Source organism: Calidris pugnax, unplaced genomic scaffold (assembly GCF_001431845.1).
Source record: "Calidris pugnax isolate Ruff unplaced genomic scaffold, ASM143184v1 scaffold157, whole genome shotgun sequence".
Lineage (NCBI taxonomy): Eukaryota > Metazoa > Chordata > Aves > Charadriiformes > Scolopacidae > Calidris > Calidris pugnax.
This window is the reverse complement of record NW_015090992.1, coordinates 160,839-183,484: the sequence shown is the minus strand read 5'-3', so window position 1 is coordinate 183,484 and position 22,646 is coordinate 160,839. Positions and strand designations below refer to the sequence as shown.

Here is a 22,646-nt window from a genome sequence, read left to right as displayed (position 1 = left end):
TTCCTATTAATTAGGGGAGGAAGAGAATTGTACCAGCCGAAACGGATGCTTCCTGGATTTGTGAGAGTGTGTATATCCTTTTGTTGAATGTGTGTGTGATTTGTTTACATATGTGAGCCAATTGCACATATACAGACCACACACTCCAAACCTTTCTTTAGCAGGTGGTCCATGAAACCTTTCCAAGCAACCAATTCACAAGTGTGTTACAGATAAACTGTGAGAGAAGTAGTTGCTATCAGAGCAAAGGGTCACACTGGAAAGCTAAGCTCTTTTCCTCCTATAGATACTGGAGTGGGTCCAGAGAAGGGCAATGAAGCTGGTGAGGAGTCTGGAGAGCAAGTCTTATGAGGAGCAGCTGAGGGAGCTGGGGTTGTTCAGCCTGGGGAAGAGGATGCTGAAGGGAGACCTTATCACTGTCTACAGCTACCTGAGAGTGTAGAGAGGAGAGGGGTCGGTCTCTTCTCCCAAGTCACAGGTGACAGGACAAGAGGAAATGGCCTCAAGCTGCGCCAGGGGAGGTTCAGATTGAACATTAGGAGAAATTTCTACACTGAAAGCATTATTAAGCATTGGAATGGGCTGCCCAGGGAAGTGGTTGATTCACCATCTCTGGCGGTATTTAAGAGATGGGTAGACATAGTGCTTAGAGGTACGATTTAGTGATGTTTTTTGTCAGTGTTAGGTTTATGGTTGGACTAGGTGATCTGAAAGGTCCCTTCCAACCTAGGTGACTCTGTGATTCTATGATTCTACCTAATCAGAAGCACTTGTTCAAGGCTGATGCTGTTTGTACAGTGAACTCATGGCAAAGGCATGGGACATTTTGGGGAAAGAAAAATAATAATTGTCTTCTCAAATGGGTCATTCCTTTTCACACTGACAACTGAGTGAGAGCTCTTATCCAGGATACAATAGATCTGAATTTTGAATCCCTTCTGTGTTTGGGAGACTGGAAGCCTCCTCTTTCAATTCTCTGTTCTGGTGATAAACAATATACTGTTCTGAGTTATGAGCAGATTGCGTTTCTCCTCTTTGAGTGATGCCATTTTGTAGGAAAAAGCCTGCTAGTTTCACTGCATGAAAAGTTTGACTTCATGGGATGCAGACTGGGCAAATAGCTGGGAGAGCTGTGTTGATTCTTTCTCTACAGCCTTTTTCCATGTGATCATGAAATAAAATACATAACAACATCTTGGTCACAGGTCTACGTCTATGAGATTGCACTGGATGGAGACTGGTTTGATTTTTTGGTTTCCATTCCTTGGGTCAGAAACAAGTTGTCACTCTGTTTTTAAATCCCTGTCCAACCTATAGTGGAGGTATAGCTCGTGGCTGCCTAATCTCCTGGCTATTTCCCTCTCAGCCAGAATACTGCAAATTCCTTATGATGAGGGAACACGTGTACTTTTCCCTGGGAGAAGAAAGCCTGGGGAGTGAGTGATGGTCTGGGCTTCATGTGGATGTACTCAGGGAATGCTCTTGTGCCTCAGGAGTTGTAAGTGTCCAGGAGTCCGGTGGTCATAGCTTGTTCCTGATGTTGGCTCAGATACTTGGTGCAACCTGTGGTTGTAGCAGCTGGATTTTCAGCTCTTTTAGTGTTTTGGAGAGGATTTTTTGCAGTTTTGTTACCACTTCCTGTTATTTTCTCTTAATTGCGTATTGAGTGGCAAAGGTACTTGCTGCAATGTTTCAGGCCTTCTTGCTGAAATGTGGGAGTATTTCTAGCTTTCTGCTCAGTGAACTGAGTTAAAGTAACTAATTGATATGGAATCTTCATATTTTCTGTAGTTGCACAAAACATAGAAGTCTTATTGCACAGAACCCTCCTGGAGCATTTACTTTTTATTTCGCCAATATAATTTAGTTTTTAAGATAAATTTACACATCTTTAATCCCAAGAAGTAGTTTTTTCAGTTAATCTTGCTAATCTTGTTAGCATAGTCATTAATGATGTAGGTATGGGTTTTTTGCAGCAGTTATAGTCTCTTTCATACACTACCTTCAATAACGAGCAGTTCTTTGTCATTTTTACCTATTTATGACTATGTAAAGAAAAAAGTGTTTTTGCTTAAAGCCCATTTTGCCTCTTATCTGGCTGTAATCATGACAGTTGTTTGAATACCACTGGCACCAAAATTACTAATTCCATTTATTGAAATGTCTTAGGGAAGAGCTAAAATTATCAGATAAATGAGCTCTCATGTGATGCGGAATTCTGCCAGCAATTTGGAAAAGGTTGGCTGGCCAAGAACAGATTGTGCTTCGGCTTGTTAACCTGGGAGATATCTGGGGCAAATGATGGGCACTGCCCCTTGCAGCCAGCTTGTGTACCAGACTGTGCAGTCCCGAAAGGCAGAGGTTTCAACAGTTTATGGGACTGTGGTGAACTAAGTGTTTAGTGCAATGCTGTATTTTATTGTGGGCTGCTTGCTGTCAATTCTGAATAAAAATGCACCGCTAGCTAAAACCTTTAGAGAGGTGTGTTAGCAGACTTCTCTCAACAGCCAGTCTAATATTAAATGTGAAGTTTTCAACCACTAGCTGCTGTATTTTGCAAAGAAGCGAACAATGAATAAACTGTGTTACTGGAAACTGTACTGGAATCAGTCACTGCTCCTAGGAGAAAGGCAGATTGACCAGATGGCTCATGAGAGATCTTTTTTAACCCAAATGAGTTTGCTATTTAAACTTAGATCTGTAGCCTACTCTTGCAGCATTAGATGCTTGTATGGCAAGTCATAATTGTGTAGCTTATAGGGTGTGGGGGTTTTTGGCACAAATTCTGACACTGAAGTTTCATTAAAAGTTAGTCTCAAAAGAGTGACCAAAACACACATAATGTTTTATACGCTAGGCTGTAGATCCATAGTTAGCGAACACAAGTAAAGCGAGAGGCTGGCTGCATGTATAAGGCTAAGCAACTGTCTGAAGGATCAAAATGAGAGAAATTAAAATTAATTTTAGATAGCTTATGAATTTATAAGTTGTTTCTACTTCTAGGCAAGTTGTTTCTACTTCTGGAGAATATATACTTGTTTTCTTTTAGTAAATTTGCCTGCTTATCAATGTTAGTAAGTCTTATATTGTAACCAGTCTTACAGGAATCAGTAAGCCCGTCTAAAATGTGGTGGGATGGACTGCATCACATATATAATCTTTAACAAATGACTACAGAAAAAGAGAAAAAACCTTTTTAAGCATGGATGCTTTGAATATTTTACATTGAAAAGTACGTGTCTACATTATATTTACATTAAATCTATATTACACATATATTTGTATTAAATCAAGGATCCATTTTTGAGTGGTATCTTAAAGTTAATTTGTGAGTTCAGTGACTTTTAAGGTATATTTTTAGCACTTTCCTGAGGAGTGACTTATTTTTTGGAGAGAAGTCATATGTTATAAAGTGAACTGCAGGAACTTTCCTATTAGAGATGAGACTGATTAATTGCAAAACATTTCCTAAAAATTTCTGAATATTTGATTGTTTCCAGAACATGTGTTTATAATTGTCATCTCAGGCATCACTTCTGTTGTAAACAGAGAGCCCAATATTCTATTGTGGAAGCTGGAAAAAATTGCACTTGATTTTAGTGACTTCAATGAGACCAGTTGCAGAAGTTTTATGTCCTTTCAAGGGGATCTAACAGAATTTGGCTTTTACAACAGGGAGTTTCATTTTATATTTTGTTTTAAATAAATTATTTCAAATATCATTGCTAACTGCTGTATGCATATTTGACCACCTTCTGGCTTGAACTGTTTCGGTGTAATTCATTTTTCTTTTTCCATCTGTACTGTAGAAGTAATGGGGATTTGTTGGGTTTTTGGAAGGAAAACTTAAAATTAAGAAGGGCAGTAACCTCTAGTTTACCATAAATGTAACATGCTTTCAATTTGGAGCTTTCTGTAGGTTTAGAAGGCTGTTTCCAGGGTTTGGTTTTGTTGTTTTACTTTAGCTGCTTAAATGACAGCAGCACTGACTTTGAAGTCATGTTAGTAAAGCTTCACTTTTTTTTTTTTTTCCAACAGACCTATATCCTACATATCGTTTTCTGTCATTAATCCGAAATATGCTTTCATCTTTTCAAATCACTGAATTGGTGCACGTATTTTCTTAATATTGAATGTGGGGCAAATCTGTGTTTGCCATCTTTTATGCTAAGACAAAGTTACATGAAGATGTTTTCTGTATGATTTATGAAGATGGGCAGTTAACAATTCCGCAATCTCAAAGAGACTATGTTTCTGTCAAACATAATTTTAGTTTGTCCCACAAACTACGAGGCACGTTTTATAAATATGTTATGTGAAAAGATGCAAATACTCTAACAGACTTCATTTGAGCAGCTGGATAAGATCCTTGTTTTCTTGGTGTGAACTAACATTTATAAGTAGTACAAGTGTTCAGTCTGAGCCTAAGCATTGGCAGTGCTAAATAAGCATGTAAATAAGCATAGCTATTACATTCCACATATCAGAGTTATACCATAATCACATATAGCAAATCCTGAAAGTAATGCAGGGGTAGTTTGAAGGATGAGTTTATCAAGCAATGTTTTATGTTACAGATAAAAGAAAAAACAAGAATCCCAAAGTATCAGAAAGTGGAAGAGGAAAGCGATACTCTTACAAGTTACCTCAGGAGTACAATATAGAAACTGTTGTGGTCGCAGATCCAGCTATGGTTTCATATCATGGAACAGATGCTGCCAGAAGATTTATTCTGACCATCTTAAACATGGTAGGAAATTTAAAATTAATTTTGGTGTTTTGCCAACAGTGCATGACTGTGGGCTGGTTTCGTTGCTCCTTTTAATTATTATGACTGAGCATCAGTAAAGGGACAGTCAGTCCATGGCCATCAGCAGGCTGTCAAGACTTACTCCATATCTTTTGCAGCATAAAATCATGGTGCTGCATACTTGTCTGTACTGTCTGGTCTTATATCTTCAGGCAAACCAGAAAGAGAGAGCTGAGCAAGATGATTTTTTTGTTTAGAAGCCCATGATGTTGTTGGGAAGGCTGGAGTATTGGATGATTTCTCATGATCTGTTCTTGTTATGAAGAGATAACATTGTCTGAGAAGGGCTGTATGATCATTAGTCGCTGACAAAAAAAATAGAAGGGTAATGCGTTCAGATAATTACATTCCCTCCTAGCTCTATCTGGAGCTGCAGTGCACTCATTTGGTGCATAAAGCAGTGAAAAATGACATCTGTAACGTACAAAGAAAGATTGTTCTAAACCAGGAGCATAAGCTGAAAAATAAATGAAAATGTTTAACTGTTTTGAATGATAGTAAGAGTTATTGCCATATTCTGTCTCAGACAGAGGGCCATCATCCTGGATTTAACTGAATAGAAATTTTCATGTGAATAGTATTATATGCATGTGTAAGTATTTAAAGAAACAGGCTATAGTTTATAAAGTAGTCATGGCCATTGACGGGAAGAGGTCTTTTTTGTGCTCCCAGAAGCCTTTTTGTGCTTCAGAAGACCAACACAATACATTAGCTTAATGTTCTGTTCAAATTATGGAAAATTAAAGCAATTACAGTAGAATATAAGAAATTTTTGAGGTTCTTTGAGGTTATTTGTATTCTACAGTGTGCTATACAAGCACGTGTTCTTATTTACTATTTTTTATTTTAGGTTTTTAACCTTTTCCAGCACAAGAGTCTTGGACTACAAGTAAATCTTCGGGTCACTAAGCTTGTCCTTCTTCATGAGACTCCAGTAAGTATATATTATCTTTGTCTTAGCCTGTAGAGGGGAATAGTACTTAGCTTGCAGCTTCATGAAGGCTTGTGATATTCACCAACTTTAAGGACTGAAAAATTTTCTCAGTTAGTTTCTGTGCATTATTTAGGTATTTGAACTGTGGGGCAGCCCCAGTAAAGATTAAGCTGCTTCTATTCTGTGTGCTGCATATATTGAGATTTTTCTGTGGTTGCCATTGTAAGTCAATGAAACAAAGTTTCCTTGTGGAAATCCACTAGTTCTTAAGAAAATCTGCTTGTGCTCTGCTTTTTGTGCATTCGTACACTCAATAAAAATATCATCTCCCTTAAACACAGTGGACAGTAGAAGGAGAATTGATATTCTGTGTTACCCAATCCTTTGATGGAGAAAAAGTGCCATGATATGGCACTATTCTTTCATTGCCCCTTTCAGGCACCATCTCAAATCCTGTTTTTCTTTTCTTTCCAAAGAAAGACAAGTCAGCTGATATAAAATCATAGCATAGTTTGGATTGGAAGGGACCTTTAAAGGTCATCTAGTCCAGCCTCCCCTGCAATGAGCAGGGACATCTTCAACTAGATCAGGTTGCTCAGCCCCATCCGACTTCACCTTGAATGCTTCCAGGGATGGGGCATCTACCACCTCTTTGAGCAACCTATGCCAGTATTTCACTACCCTCTTTGTAAAAAATTTCTTCCTTATATCTAGTCTAAATCTCCCCTCTTTGAGTTTAAATCCATTACCCCCTGTCCTATCACAACAGGCCCCCAAAAACATTTGTCTCAATCTTTCCTGTAGGCCCACTTTAAGTACTGCAATAAGGTCACCCTGGAGCCCTCCCTTCTCCAGGCTGAACAGTCCTTATAGAATAGATATGGCAGCCCTCCTCTGAACCTGCTCCAGCAGGTCCATGTCTTTCCTGTGCTGAGGGCTCCAGTGCTGGACACAGTACTCCAGGTGGGGTCTCACCAGAGCAGAGTAGAGGTGCGGAATAACCTCCCTTGACCTGCTGGCCATGTTTCTTTTGATGTGGCCCAGGATGCGGTTGGCTTTCTGGGCTTCAAGTGCACATTGCTGGTTCATGTTGAGCTTCTCATCAGCCAACACCCCCAAGTCCTCTTGGCAGGGCTGCTCTGAAACCCTTCATTCCCCCGCCTGCATTGATACTTGCGGTTGCCCCAACGCATGCAGGACCCTGCACTTGGCTTTGGTGAACTTCAGTGAGTTTCACGTGAGCCCACTTCTCAAGCCGGTGGACATTCCTGTGGGTGGCATCCCATGCCTCAGGCATGTCAGCCACACTGCTTAGCTTGGTGTCGTCTGCAAACTTGCTGAGGGTGCACTCAATCCCGCTGTCTGTGTCATTGATGAAGATCCTGAACAGCACTGGTCACCTCATGTGGTGGTGTAGCCCCAGCTGCCAACAAGGAACCGCTTCCCCTCCCCTCCACCAGCTGTGAGGGGAGAATCAGAAGGTGGCGGGCAGAACTCATGGGTTGGGACAAAGGCAGTTTATCAGAACCACACAGGGGACAGGAAAACAACAGTAACACTGTCAGAAGAATAGACGAACACAATTTGCACCCAGGACTCCCCAGCCCGCTCACTGGTGACTTCCTGCCCGCTCTCCAGGCCAGCTCCCTGCTAGGCCTGGGCATGGCTCCCATGGGATGGAATACCTGTGTCCCTGCCAGAGCCTGGGGAGAATTAACCCTGTCCTTGCCGGAACCAAGACAATCCTCCTTTCTACCCCTTATAAAAACAGGTGCCATAAAAAATGTGCTTATAAAAACAGGTTTCTCTTTTTCCAGTCACCAGAGACTTCCCCTGACTGCATTAATCTCTTGGTTGAAACATTCTATTGACCTATGGTTTGTATATCATATTTCAGGACAATGTCAACTTGATTTCTCTTTTTTAAAAGAAAAATTGTTATGGGAATCCTTTGATAGTTTGTTTAGTTCATAAGAAAAAGAGATTCCCTTATCCATGTTTCTAATTTTAAAATATGATATTTATTTTCAGGCAGATATGTATATTGGACATCATGGGGAAAAAATGCTGGAAAGCTTTTGTAAATGGCAACATGAAGAGTTTGGCAAGAAGAATGATATACACTTAGAAATGTCAACAAGCTGGGGAGAAGACATGTCTTCAGTTGATGCAGCTATACTGATCACAAGGTAAAATACTGAAAGATGAGTGTTAAAAGGCAGTGGCATAATATGAACATAAATCAAAGGAATTGATAGATGACAAACACAGTTATGATTTACTTTTGCAGTGAGGAAAAGTCCAGCTTGAGGCTTTTTCCAGAACTCAAAGGTGGTGGTAAAGTGGTGGTAAAGATTCAGAAAGAAATAGTTCCCAGATGGTAAACATGAAATGAAAAACAGGTTGCTCTCTTGTTTCTTCTTTGGCTATGTAGCTAAGACCATAGGTTGGATGCCTCTCTCCATGTGCCTTCATTTAAAAGAGGCAGCAGTCGTAGACCAATAGATACTTTCATTCAAAACACAAAAGCATATTTAGACCATTCGTAGCTGGGTCAGCATTACATTAGGCACATGACTAAATTATATTTCCCTCTAATGGATCTAGAACTAGTGTGTTTCATTGTACTCTGCATCCACAGGGTGTGATTCCAAATCTGCAGTTCCTTATAACTCTTAAGTACCAGACATTTCACAAATTTAGAAGGACATAGGCCTCCAGCTCACACTTTTCCTCCCAAGCAGATGGTATCATGATTTTGGCTGTAGATGGTGCACAGAGGGGTACATTTTTATGTTCAGACAGCATACAGCCATTATCCAAAGAAAAGGAAAGAATGAGGGTTCAACTGGCATAGAGTTGTGCTTAGTGCCATTTTTGAGTAGCCATCTGGACTGGATGACTTTCAGAGTTCCCTTCCAAAGAAAATTCCTGTGACTGGATGTATTGGAATACAATTGTGCTGTCCCATGCTACTTGGTGACATGGTATCCTAAGACTGTGTGTAGTCTTTAAACTTCCATGTAGCTTTATACTATTTATTCAGGGCAATTTTACTAGGAGCTGTATGGATTTTTTTAAAAGTTAGTTTATATTCCAATATCTAGAATATATTTCAATTTTCTGAAGCAGAAAAATACTACCCTTAATTTCCCTGTTTTGGAGAGCCAGTCACATACTGGAAGCACAAAATGATGAAGTCCAAATTGTCTGTAGTGACAGTTTTGTTGCTACTTTTGCTGTTTAATCCCTTACCTTTCCTTAGAAAAGCGCACACCTATCTCTTCTTACCCAGTGCTGTGCTCCTCTATTTGTTGTGTTTGTCTGTTTTATGGGTTGTTGGGTCTTTAAGGGGGCAGATTAGTTTTTGTTACACATTTATGAGTCTAGGGCTGCATTCTTCAGTTTTTGAGGTCTACTACTCATAAGTAGTAAGATACTATGAAGTAAAGCACACAACAACTCTTTGCGCTCACTTTTCCACCTCTTCACCTTAACCAGCCTTTATGGGAAGAGTCAGAAGAGATCTGAACTGCTGCAAGTGAGGCGTTAGTTAAGCAGTTAAGAGGCAGAGGTCTGTAGATGTTTTTAGCAGCCAGTGCCTTTGGCGAGAGAGCTTTCTGAATTTCATGCAGCATTTCTAAATGGTAAAAAAGCTTTTGGAAACTCTAATCATATGCTAAGACATGCTTTTCTGATGTGCTTTGTAATAATGATACTCTGATTTGCATTGCCTACAATGTTTTTCCTGTCAGTTTTAATATGTTTTTTGGAGTAAATCACTGATCAGTGTTAAGGAAATTGGAGTAGAGAACGGGGAAGTGATTGGTTGGATGTCAGATAGTAAGTTAATAGAGCCAGAAATTAAAGATCTGTTCTTCTGACATTTTTATTTTTTCAGTGGTATTATTCTCTGGGCTCTACTACCTTCCATCTCAGAGCTGCTTTAGCTGCTAATAAATCATACCAGTGCGGTTTGCTGACTGTGGGAATGTTTTGCTAATCCAGGCTCCCTCTGCACATCATCAGGTTTATGGTATAGCTAACCTCATGTGTGGCTCCACTTGTGTGTTTTGTTAATTCAGAGTCTTATTCCGCATTGCAAACACAGAACAATCTCCTTTGTCACAACTTCCAAACAGCTTTGGACAGCAGACCTGCTTTATTGAGAGAAATAATTTTGTTTAGACAGACGAACACTAACTCCTTGGTATTTTTCAAGTGAAAATTTAAAGTTTTGGTTGTCTATCATATTCTGTGGCAGATCTCCTAAAGCTTACCTGCACCTCCTTTTTTTGTCTCGTGTGATAATAGAACAGCAAGAATACTTTGAAAAAGCTTTCCTGTGCTTTCACGTGCCAGTTGTGTCTAGTAACCATAAGAGTTTGAAATGAAGTATTGAGTAGTCTGCAGAGATAACATTTAATGCCTAACTACAAAGGGCATAATGTGTATGTAAAAGAGACTGTCAAACAGTCGTCATAGCCTTTTCATGAAAAAAGTACTTTTCAAGATTAATTTTTTGCATTTGCTGCATAAAGCGTAAAGCAAAACTGGATTCTCCTGACATCTCTCTCTGCTGCCCATATAGGCTGTATTGATACACAGGAATCTGCTACCGATTTGTTCATTTCACCTTACTTTACTGTAGTCCTATTTGAGCCTTTGAGGGTTATTTTTAGTTTCCCTTTAAATCTGCTTATTCTGATGAAGTAATGTCTTGTTTAAAAAGTGGTGCCATAAAATAAAAGGAAGACAGAAATAAAAACTTTGAATAGCGTATTTGGAGAAGATCCCCAGAGAGGTTAGGTATAAGGAGAATGTGAGAATTAAGACAGACGTTGTTTTAAGGAATCTCTTGATAAAACTGGCTGATTCACAGTTATAAATTAGCACAATTATTTTAGACGTATGCATATCAGGAAGTACGTTTCTCCAAGGAAAAAATATACCATGATTTATCAACATCATCCTTGCCTTTTAAATTACTGTGTGTGAATGCACAGAGATTACCCTCATTTTGGTGCCCACTGAGGTGATATTACACATTGCTATCTCCATTGATTGTCTGACCTGAATGAGGTGACTGAAAATAAGGCAGGAAAAGGCCCATGGCATCCACAGTTGTTCTATAACAATACTTAAGTTTTTATATTGCCCCTATTGCAAACAAGGTAATGAAAGTTTCGACACGTATTATAAAAAAAAAAAAATATAAAAAAGAAAAAAAGGGTATACAAGATTGAGGCAGAATCTGTCTTCACTTAAAAATTATGTATCATGTTGCTTTTGCAGTGCATAGGTCAACTGGTGTCACAATGTTGTTTTAGAAAAGTTAGTAAATATGAAAATACTATTAAAAAAAATAAAGTTCTGTATTCTCCTTCTAAGAATCACCATTTTCACATGTGCCTGTGATAGAAAATAGATCTCTGAGTCTCCTAATATTCATCAGATAGGCAGTGATACTTTGTGTTCACAGCTGTTTAGTCATATTGATCTGCAGTATCTGAAATCTCTTTGCGCTGGGTGATACATAATTGAAACAGTGATGTGAGGCATTTTCACAGTAAGGAAGTGCCTCATTGTGTAAAAGTAGACAGTAGCATAAACAGCACTTAAATTTGCTAAATACTGTTTCATTTCCAGTCGTTCTAATCCTCCAGAACTCTACCCAAAGCTTAGATAAGATTTATTAAGTGCAGCTATTACCTTTCAATGCACACAAGAAGTACAGTTCTTTTCCTGACTTTGCTTTTTACTACTTTTCTGATGATAATAGTTTGAACCAAAGACACCTCCTCAAGCAAGTATGAGGTGGAAGACTGTGAATGACTTCTGCAGAGAGTAAAATTACAAGGTCACCCAAATAAGTTGCAGTGTTTGGCAGTCCAAAAATTGTTGAAAAGTAATGGGATAGAGATTGGGTTATTAAGCTACTACTGCTGTCCTTAAACTTCTAGGGAAATTCAGCTCTAGAAAAATCAGTTCTTGGAATTGCATGATGAGAGATTAAATTCTTAATTTTGCCTTCATAGTGGTATTTTTTCATCACTATTTCAATACTGCCAATTCTCTTGATATTGTTGCAAATTTTTACAGTGTTTACTGTTTCTTCTCTTGACATCAGCAGCAGACCTCAAGGGAGAACACGAGAATCTCCCATGTCCTTACTACTAATTATTTACTAACATGATTGGACATGCAGAAGGAAGCATGGAAACTATAGAGTCACAGGTGCCCTTTGTTTAAAAAACGCAGTCTCCTGTATTTATCACATTGATTTTAAGACCTGCTTTTAGCTTGTGTATTTTTAAAATTTCACTAGTTTTACGTCATCATATATTGTGGGGTTTGGTTTTTTCTTCTCTAAGTGCAAGATGTCTAAGTCTGCCAAGTGGCAACGCTTGTAAGAGTACATGTGAGAAAAATCTGCATGAATTGACGTCTTTCTGTCAGCTTGTTCTTTTGAGTTTTAGTACGCAGGCTACATATATTCCATTCACTCATACAGATCTGTTATGTAGCATTACATGGACTTAAACTGATTTCAAATATTTGATTATCTAGGGCAGGTCCCAAACATTAAATTCCATCAGTTATTTTTACATTTTATTTTTCTGGTGAGTAAGAAAACTAGACAGTCTTGAGACAAAGATTTAAAATAAAGGAAGATAAACTGTGTTCTGAAGTAGACTATTGCCACAATTTTTTACTTTCAGAATGGACAGTTGTATCTTATTTCTAATTTTTTTTCCTTCAGTTTTCAACCATGGATCTCTTGTATCCCTTGCTGCTAAAGAGCTGTTGGAAAGCTCCTCCCTATGTAAATACTTGTAGGCTGTGATCAAGTCACAACTCATCTTTCTCTTAGATTAATTTAGAGAGCTTTTTAAGCCTGTTTCCTAGACATGTAATCATTCTCTTAGCTGTTTCCAGACTTTTTCTCATTTTTCAAATTGTTTTCAGAAGCATAAACACCAAATTGGACGCAGTAGCGTGTGAACAGTTGTAGTAGTTGTACTGGGGCCATGTCTGATGTTTTCCTGCATCTTTATCCGAGGATACTGTTCACTTCTACTGCCTGTTCTCAGATGCTTATTTCTTTTTATTGTTGTTGTCATGCTGTTGCCGTACCTGATTGAGTTTGAGGGTCCAGTTTTGGCTACATTAAAATAAAAGTTATTCAGATGAGTAATCTTTAAAAATTGATTTGTCTTCATTCCTATTTGCATTCTACCAGAACTCATTTAATTTTCGAACTTTATCAGTAGTGCCCTCTTACTTTCTTCCAGGTCATTATTTAATGCTAGCGCTGATGCTAGATTTTGTTGGACTCCACTAAAATCACCTTCTTTGGCTTCCTGACATTCCTGTATCTGTTTTGAGATATTAGCTACACATTCAGTTCAGTTACGAGTTCAGTTATCACACTTCTGAGCTGTTATTTTTTAGTTTATCTGAAAGATAAACTAAAGAAGGTTTATTTATATTATCCTTTTTAATGTCAGTTCAACTTTACAGACTCTAAATAATCTGTTAGCTATTTAAAATATGTAAATGTAGTATTTCCTGATTTACTAAAATTGTCCACTGCATACTGGTTCATTTGAGGTTTACCCTCAAAATACTAAACAGTTTCTGAAATTGATTTTTCGTCGTAAAATTATCCATTTGTTTAAATTCCCAATTGAGTAGTAAGTATGTACTTTATTGTGTGCTTCATTAACTCCAAAATTTATTTTAATATTCTTTAAGTGCATTTATTAATTGGTATGTATAGGCACAGTTTATATGTCAGAACCATTTCACAATGTCCAGTTACTTGAAGAGACAAGAATATCTGCAGTCCTGTCATTATTCACTTAGCACAGTACAAATGAAGGCATTTGCAATATGATGAGAATGTTATTTGCCATGGGGGCCATTTCTTTATAAAAACCTTATGATTTGAGAAAACTTGTTGCTTGGGCAATAAACCTCAAATATATCTTTAGAAGTTGTAAGTCCTAGAATCACTGACAGCAGCAGGGATTAGACTGCATTTTCAAGTGTACTCTACTTTCTTCAAAATTATGAACATTATAGAATTTAAGAAATCGAAAGCAGGGTGAGAGCCAGAATCAAGATTTGGCAGACTGATAAAATCCATTATCTGTCCTCTTCTCTTTCTTCTTTTGTCCAATCTAACATGTGGAAGGAAATTATAAACTAGCTTAGATGAGAAATAGGTCTTTTGACCAGTATGCCTAAAAAGACTGAAATTTATCTAAAACTAGTGCAAACTTCTTTAGTCTTGCTCTTCTTGATGTCTTCTGTTATACATCCCATCTACATGTCAGATTTATTTTAACAAAGGGAATGTAATGAGATACTTTATATTTAGAAATCAGATAGTTAGTCTTTGCTGTGAAGCCTCTTCCTAATGCTATATGTTTTTGTGATTAAAAATGCACTAACTAGATAGAATTTTCTGAAACAATGGATTGATTGGTGGTAACCCATTCTTGCTTAGAATTCTTTTCTAGGGTTAGCCAACTCACGCAAGCTTGGAAATCAGTCCTAAATCTTATGAAAACTCCTCTTTTCTTTCACTTGAATATGGACCTGTTTTCCCTTCCATGTGCATGGAAAATGACCATTTAGAGTAATGGAAGTTGTGTGCTGGACGCTGGTTAAAAGTGTTCTTTAAGTAGTTTATTGCTTTCAGTGTTGGACTTGGTTATGAACTTGTGCCACAAAACTTCTATATTATAAATGGTATTGCTAGTATCATTGCTCTATTTCACTAAGATAAGGGAGAAAAAGAACCAAAGCAAATAATCTCAGTGGCTTTCCTGAGGACTTTGTAGTGTGCTTTATTGCTGTGCTTTATACCTCTTCTTACTTGGAGGAGTCTGTGTCCTTTCTTTTGTGTTGTATAGTTTCAGTATGCCAATTCCATATATATATAAAGTGTAGAGGTGTATATATATATATCAGTGTGTATGTTATATACACACAGAGGAACATCATTATAATATGATGGAATATTTAAGTTACTGTGTGGGAATAAGAGAGTGATTTCAGTGAGAGTCATTGGTAGGTCTAGCTAGAGCTGTAAATCTTTACTAAGGAGTCTAGTCTCAAATGTATGTAGTGTATTCATATTCTTGGAATTTAAAGGAGGAATTACATTCTTTCAATGTAAATCAGGAACTAAGAATGGTTTATTGTACTTCCCTCTTGCCAAATCATAGCAGTACCGTTTCCCCCAAGTCCCATAATGAAACTCTGGATGCGTAGCATAACCATAGTCAGAGTCAGCCAAGAAGAAAAAACAAAACAAAACCAGCTCAGTAAGTGTATGAGAACAAAGCTATTACATAAGCAGAAACCGCTTGCATATTGGCAGTTTTAAATGTCAGATGGTATTCTTGTACATTTGAAGGTAGGCTCTCTTTTTTTCATTTTTAACTTGTTACATCAGTTAGTTTTTATGGTAGTTGTGTGAGTGTACATGGAAGACAAACTATGTCCTTAGATTGTCTTTACACATGTTCTCTTGCTTCACCACAAGTACCATATTTCTGATCGTTCTGTCATGTTGCTTAATAAGACAATAAGTCCCTTGTGTAACATAGCACAAAACAAAGAATTGTGTTACGACCAATGCAATTTGTTGCAGGTTTGAAAAAATAAAAGAACTTTCTTCTGTATCTGATTACAGTTTCTTGTTCACCACCTTTTGCTTAATTTCCAGGACTCTTCTAATAGATTCCCAGAGTTTCTTTATCACTTATTTGCAAGGTTTTGTTTTAGCACTGTTGTTTTGCTTTTCTATTCTGTAATTGTCTGGAAATGGTGACTGGAGAATCAAAAGCTGTATAACCCCGTGTCTCTGGCTGTGTGGCCTTTAACAAGTGCCAGAAATTTGCCATCCTCTTGAGATTGCTTTTGGGTCTAAATTGCTCTGTGGGAATAGTCTGTGGGAAACAAAAAACCAAACAAAAAGTTCTTGGAGTAGTTGCAATAAAAAGTATCACTAGTCTACTCTGTCCTCTCATGCATCAAACAATTCTTACATTTTGTTTCTGGAAAATGAGCGTTTATATATGTGTATATGTTTATCTGTATCAATCTATGTGCATATCTATGTAGCTTTGTAGACAGAATATAGAACTGAAATGTTTCTGGCCCATATGGTTCCTATCTAAAAAACAGGGACCATTACTCTGTGGTACAACTAAAGAACAGAAACTTATTTATTTGACTAAGTTCTATTGTGCTATAGATGCTCTATGTGTATGTGTGTAGTTGCTGTTTGTTCCCTGTTGGTTTGCCCCCCAAGTCCATGCATACCTGAACAGCCCTATTTTTACTTAAAATAAAAAATTAGCATGAGTTACAAACAATCCAGTAAAAAGAAGCTTTTCCTTTGCTCTTTTGATACCTTTATGTGTCTCTGAGAACAGGTAAAATAGGTGTGACATTAAAATTATTCCCGAGCAGATGTTACTTAACACAGAGATAAAATATTTATTCTACTTCATGCAATTGAGTAGTCTTATTTATACAGCTACGGCTGTACTAAAATCTGTCTTGGGTATAGGATAGGCTTCTCCCAGAGAACTGATTTTTAAGTTTTCCATTGTTAGAATGGGATGCTGTATCAGAAATGCTTTTTAAGAATGTCTTCCTATTAGTCATTTTAACCATAGACTTTTTAGGACAAAAACTTTCTGACTCTCTCTCTGATCTAAATGCTGGATTATGATGCTTCTTTTGGACCTGATACTAAGCGCTGAAGATATTTGCATTTCAAATGAAAGAAAGACTAACTTTAGAGTTGTGACATCTCAAGTTGCTTACTTGGTGGGAAAACCAGAAATTAGGTACAATGCAATTTAAATATATGGTACGTGTTTTCCCACTTGACTACTCCTAAATCTGTTCTAGGAATGTTTAAGTGTTCTGGATAATCCTGGCCTTTGCATCTCCATGCTCTTTGTTGAGATAATGGTGTTCTGTAATTACTCATTGAGCCATACAAATTATTTGTAAATAGGTCACACAGTCATTACCACTCTGACAGCTTGGCTTGCTTAACATTTTTCTTTTCCCCCCTAATTCTAGGAAGGATTTCTGTGTACATAAAGACGAACCATGTGATACTGTTGGTAAGTAAATAAACATAAGAGACTGTGTATAAACCACTTCATAAAATCTGTTACATAAATAGAGACGTGAAACCAAAAGATGACAACAGAATCAGTGCTGGATAGTTGTAACTAGCTGAAATGCAGAATAAATCTACTTCATTAGATTTGTGTATGCTTCTAGCAAAATAATATGTTTTATTTAATAATACAGTATTGCCATCTTATTCATAGGGCAAACTTTAAATGATTTTTCTTTTTGATCTCACTAACAGCTTAACACCAATTTATATTAATATTTTTAATTCAGACTATGAAGCTAAACAAATGTGCTTATGATTCTTTTTTTATGCAGTGGATTTATCTTTGGTGAGAATATGATGTTTAAAGAAAGTTTCCAAAAGACTTTAATGTAATGTAGCAGAGCAATACAGTGTTTATGAACTATGTAACTTCTGAAGTGTACAGGATGTGAAATATTTTGCAAGGCATGTTCTGGTATGTTCAATTAAAGTGAGTGCTAATAGCACTGAGTTTTTCTATCAGCATTCGCTAATTTAGTTCACACACTTTTGGGAAGACAGTTTATCAGTGTAAAGGTCTGGTGGAAAAGGTACGAAAGGGTGGTGATTGTTCTGCTCAGTCATAATACTGAGTAAAAACATGCCATGTCACTAAATAAAAGAGGTCATGGCACATTTTTACCCTAGAATTTCTTTTGGCTAATAGAAGCCTTGAACAGTTCTATATGTAGATACGAGTATTCACAACCAAACTTTTTTTCAGTAAGGTTTGGATGATAGTAATGGACTATTAACTATTGACATGCTTGTACTCCCTCTTAGGTAACGAAGAAGTAGATTTTTTTTCCCCTGTTTAATATCCATGGCAAAGTTTTGAGGAGAATTCTTACGTAAACTGTATTTCCTCTGTCTTACTAGTCTTTTTTTCTTTTACTGCTCTATCATCCCATGTCTATATGAACGTGTCTGTGGGTTGAATATCAATAAAGAATCCTCCTAACTGGAGAATGCAAAGTTAGTGGTGAAGAATTTAGAGTGTTCTTCCACTAATTGGTATCTTCTTCTTAGGTGAATTTTGTATGAGTGCTTTTATTTTTGTCTTGTAAGTGGAAAAATGTTTCCTTCCAGCTGAAAGAGGAAACAATGTGACAAGAAATCTATGCTGACCTAGGCAGAAGATCAAACCTGGAATACTTCCAGAATATCTAAATCAGGATAGGCTGCTGTCTGGATTTCATGGATGAAGTGAATGATTCAAGGATGTTTCCTCTTTGGTTAAACCTTGGCGTTAATAGAGTGACTACTTATCTCTGAATTTGTTCATGGAATTATAAATGAGACAAGATTAAACTGATGAGTCATTCACATTGCTATGATGAAGAAACTTGGATGAAATTTGAAAATGAGGCAGGGCATTAATTGTAAGTGCACAGAAAGTAAAGGGTTTGCAGTCTTAATATAGTCATAAGCAAAATAAAGTAGAGACCTTGGCTGTCTAATCTGGCATTTTGTGGAATGGCTGTTGTGGACTTTCCCACTCTGGGTGGTGGCATTTAGAGTTTTCTTCAGAACTGAAACATAGTTCATATGCGTACTTTTTTCCATGTAGATACAATTATGCAGCAAAAGCTAAGGTCATTCTTTTCCTGTTGTTCCGTCAGTTATTACATGAATTTAATAATTAGTTTTCTAGATAAATATAGTTCCTTTCAATAAATTCAGTGTATCATTTCTTCTATGCATATTAGAATACTGTGGGTCCACACTCACTCTTAAAAAGATGATGTCTTTCTGCAGCTCTTGTCCACCATCATCTGTGAGCTGTTCTAAGGAAGATTCTTGAGACAACTAGGGTGAAGTTGGTGCATTTCTCTTGAAGAGAATTTTTAAATCGTCTTACTAGCATGGATGTATTACACCAGTGTTTTTAGGATTGCAGGTTTATATGCAAAATTGTTGAAAGTACATGTAGGTGTACGGTATTTTTTCTTTTACTTTTGCCTTCACTAGGAAAACCCAAATGGTGATTTGTATTCTTACATTAGATCATGAGTAAAAGGTATGGAAGAGCAGTTTGATCTTACTGTAGATCCTCATGCAACATGTTTATAGGCAAAAGGAGACAGTGCATTCCAGAGATGTTTAACATGCTGTAAATTATAGAATTTGCCAAAGAAAGTACTTGAGAAATACTAATGTAGTATCAGCTGTACAATTTCTAGCTGTCCAGAGCTTGCCCCTCCTTCACCCAAAAGAATAAACCACAATACAGATTTTTGTCTACCATAAAGAGTGGAATAAGGCAATTCTCTGTGAAATGTTAACATAACTGTACATGTACGTGAGGCAGTCAAGGTGATCTTTGTACCACATTACACAATCCAGAAATGAAAGTCATGAGAAAGAAACATTTACAGAATGGACCTCATTATTGGAAAGGGTTGTCATGTTGGATCACAGTTTTTCCCAGTGATGGATACTAAACAGACAAATGCTGGTTTTATTGTTTATTCATTAAATGCCAAGACTCACAGTTTTCAGACTGGACGTGAGTACCCACTTAAGCCAGATGGAGTAAGGGCCAGTATCCTGTTATATAGACAAATTTTTAACATATTTAGGTGGCAAACAATACATTTCTCTGTGCTTCCGGTCTTGTTCCACTCAAAGTACAGAGTTTATGCACTGTTCAACTAGTATTTTTTCCTTGTCTCTTAAAATAACAGAGTGATTTAGATGAAGATTTAGTGGTTTAAAGGTAAGATTAACTGAAATCTCTGTTAACCAGAAAAAAATGTTTACTCAAAATGAAAACATGTGTCAGATCTCCCTAGAAATATGTAATTTCACTCTTGATTTTAAAATGAAATACTTAGCTCCAATCTTCCAAATATTCCTGCACAAAAGCATTTAAAGTCGACAGGTTAGAAGACCTGTCTTCTAAATTTGTGGTGATTTAGGGTGTTGTTCTTTTTTTTTGTGCTGTATGCGGGTAAAATTATTAATGTAGATGTCTGAATGAATTTCTGAAAAGTCTGAGAAGTAATTCAGTTGTCAATTTTCAGGAAATTAGGTCTGCACTAAAATAAACAGCTTGAAATGTAAGCTGGGGGCTAGTACATGCTGTATTGTTCTTGTTCATGCATCTTCTGGTATTATCATATTGAAGTAACTGAATGGAGCAGCCATTCATCGGTCAACTTGTTAGTGGATTATTGCACAAACCGTAGTACCAGCACGTGGAAATGAACAGATATTTTCTCACTCCCTTCAAGGATTGCACTAACAAATAAACAGAGGAAGACTATTTCTTGAAGTATACACACATTTGAATTTCCCTTCCTTTATCTGCCTGTCCACTGCAGCAATTAAGATTTTGTGTTTCTGAGACATACTTCTTTTGCATTTCTTTTGTTGTTTGCTGCTAGCTAATGTCTTCTCTGGAAACGTTATAATAGAGTGTTCGTAGTGTGAAATGTGACAGGCACGGGCAGATTGTAAAATGATGCTTGCCTTATGTTGAAGTCGTTTGGAGCCTCGTTAATCTGCAGTGACTGGGGGAATGGCTGTTTCTAAGGGATGCTGTGTCCTTTCTGGGATTGCCCTGTTTGGAGGCTGCTCACTGCCTTGGTTTAGCATCCCTCTGCCTTCTTTTCCAGTCTGGCTTTCTGCCAGCAAAATGACTCAGCAAGCCTTAGCAGAAACATGCAATTGTGTTTGTTTAATGAAAATTTGGACTGCTTACTTAGTTAGCTGTAGAAGTTTGTTTGTAGCTGCCATGCAGCTTGCTATTTGCATCAAAGCTGTATGTTTAGATTGATGGATAGGTTCCAGCAGGGTGCTTGAGAGTTTGTTGATGCCCTGGAAGTGTTCAGGGAGGCATAGTGGTGTTCTGGCAGCGATAGCGTCTCAAAATGGTTTTCAAAAGGTGTAGAAATCAGCATAATTGCTACATCCGGAAATATTGTCAGACCGAATGACCCACAGAAGATCAGTGAATTAGCAAGTGAGAGAATCAGGAAGAGAACCCAGCATGTTCTTCCTCTGCATTCAGCATGCTACATTGTCTGCATTTCTAGTGACTATGACATGGCTTTTAAGAAAATCTGCAGTGTTGATATGCTGTCATAGCCCTGTAAGTTGTAAAGCTCCAAACAAATTTATCCTTAAAGAATATTTGGAATATTAAAATAATTTGCAGACAAAAAATCTCCTATTCTACTATTTGAAAGCTGTTGCTTTAGTAATACTATCCAATAGTGATTATTGTTTGCAGTTCCTGCTGGTAGTTGGTTTTGTTTCTAAGTCTTTATTGAATATAGACAATTCCAGATACCAAACACTAAGCACCTGAATCCTTGTATTATCCCTTGTCTTATGCTATCTGATCTTCTCCTATCCCTTGTCAAAAGTCCCCAGGTTTACAACATGTGCTTTGTAAAATGTGACCATAGTTAATGTTTTGAAAGATTTATGATAGCTAGTAAAATGTCCTAGTAACAATGATCGCAACAAAATAGAAAATGAAAAAGTGGTATTTCCAGATTCAGTTACCGTAAGCCTTTTACTGCATTCAGTTAAAAGTATGTGCTTCTCTCAAAGGAAGGTCAGGAATTTTCTGGGCATGTATAAATTAAGTTCCATTTGATCTAATGTGACAGGAGTATGAGTCATTTAAAAGATAGCTTTTGTCTTAAATAGAATGGCCTCAGCTGATTGTTTTGATACTATCATCTTACTTTAGCAGGGTGAAGCGTTTTGTTGGTTTTTTTTAAAAATACATCTCCAACTGACACACCTATATTGCTTTGCACAAACACATTTTCTTTAAAGGTGATACTACTTGCACATACTCTTAGTCCTGGTTGAAATTCCCAAGTACCAGGATGTTTCAGGAAGACTAAATGGTGCTTATGTGATGCTTTATGAAAGACAGATTTTCTAGCATTTCATTGGTCTGAGAGAAGTGTAAATGCAATGCTCTTACTGTGGTTTGCTGGAGAGCAGGTCATTAAATGCTGTTTTCAAACAATATTTTGTATTTTATGATACCACAGAAGAGCTGGTTTTTCTTAAAAAAAAATACTGTTTTAAAAACCTGATAATACATCATTTGATCCTGTATTTTCAGATGCCATTTTCAGTTGAAACATCAGCTATAAGTACATTGTTTCCTGAAACCATGCTTCTGTCTAAACTGTTTACTAGAAAGCATTTTCCAATAAAATGCATACATTGCAAAATGGGATTAGCTTAAAAACTCTTGTCAGATTGTTTTAGGGTGATGGTACAAATATAATATATTACAAATTTCCAGTTCTGCTAAGTGGTAGTGTTGCAGAGAGAAAAATAATGGTGGAAAAATGAGGCACCATCATGTCTTCAGTCTCCTGCAAAAGGATCTAAAGAGCGTGGATACAAATAATGATCAGTAAGGAATCAGACAAACATCTACACAATAAAATCCAGAAAACAAAATGAAGTGAAAGAACATGTCTTCCGTCCAACTTAGCAAAATGCCAAAGATAGATTTATTTACTTTCCTTTTCTAACCTGAAAGCTGTAGATCTTTAATACAGAGGGCTTTGCCTTTTCCTCCAAAACTTGTCCTCGGGGACTAGGGTTTTGTCCGGCTCTATGCATTAAGAGATAACAACAGAAATACGGAATTGAGCTGGCTATCATTTTCCAGTGGAGGTTAATGCTGGAAGAATTGAAGCTGAAGGCTTAGTCTCTGTTAC

General features: G+C 37.2%; 1 protein-coding gene across 3 annotated transcripts in view; it reads left to right on the top strand.

Annotated features, from left to right (window-relative positions):
- The window catches only part of ADAMTS19 (ADAM metallopeptidase with thrombospondin type 1 motif 19), a 144,449-nt gene that overhangs the window by 33,959 nt on the left and 87,844 nt on the right, over window positions 1–22,646 (top strand). For all 3 annotated transcript variants that reach the window (XM_014954817.1, XM_014954818.1, XM_014954816.1), the window contains exons 4-7: window positions 4,578–4,750; window positions 5,661–5,744; window positions 7,776–7,933; window positions 16,860–16,903. In XM_014954817.1, coding sequence (XP_014810303.1) covers window positions 4,578–4,750; window positions 5,661–5,744; window positions 7,776–7,933; window positions 16,860–16,903 — 459 coding nt within the window. The remainder of the gene's footprint in view (window positions 1–4,577; window positions 4,751–5,660; window positions 5,745–7,775; window positions 7,934–16,859; window positions 16,904–22,646) is intronic.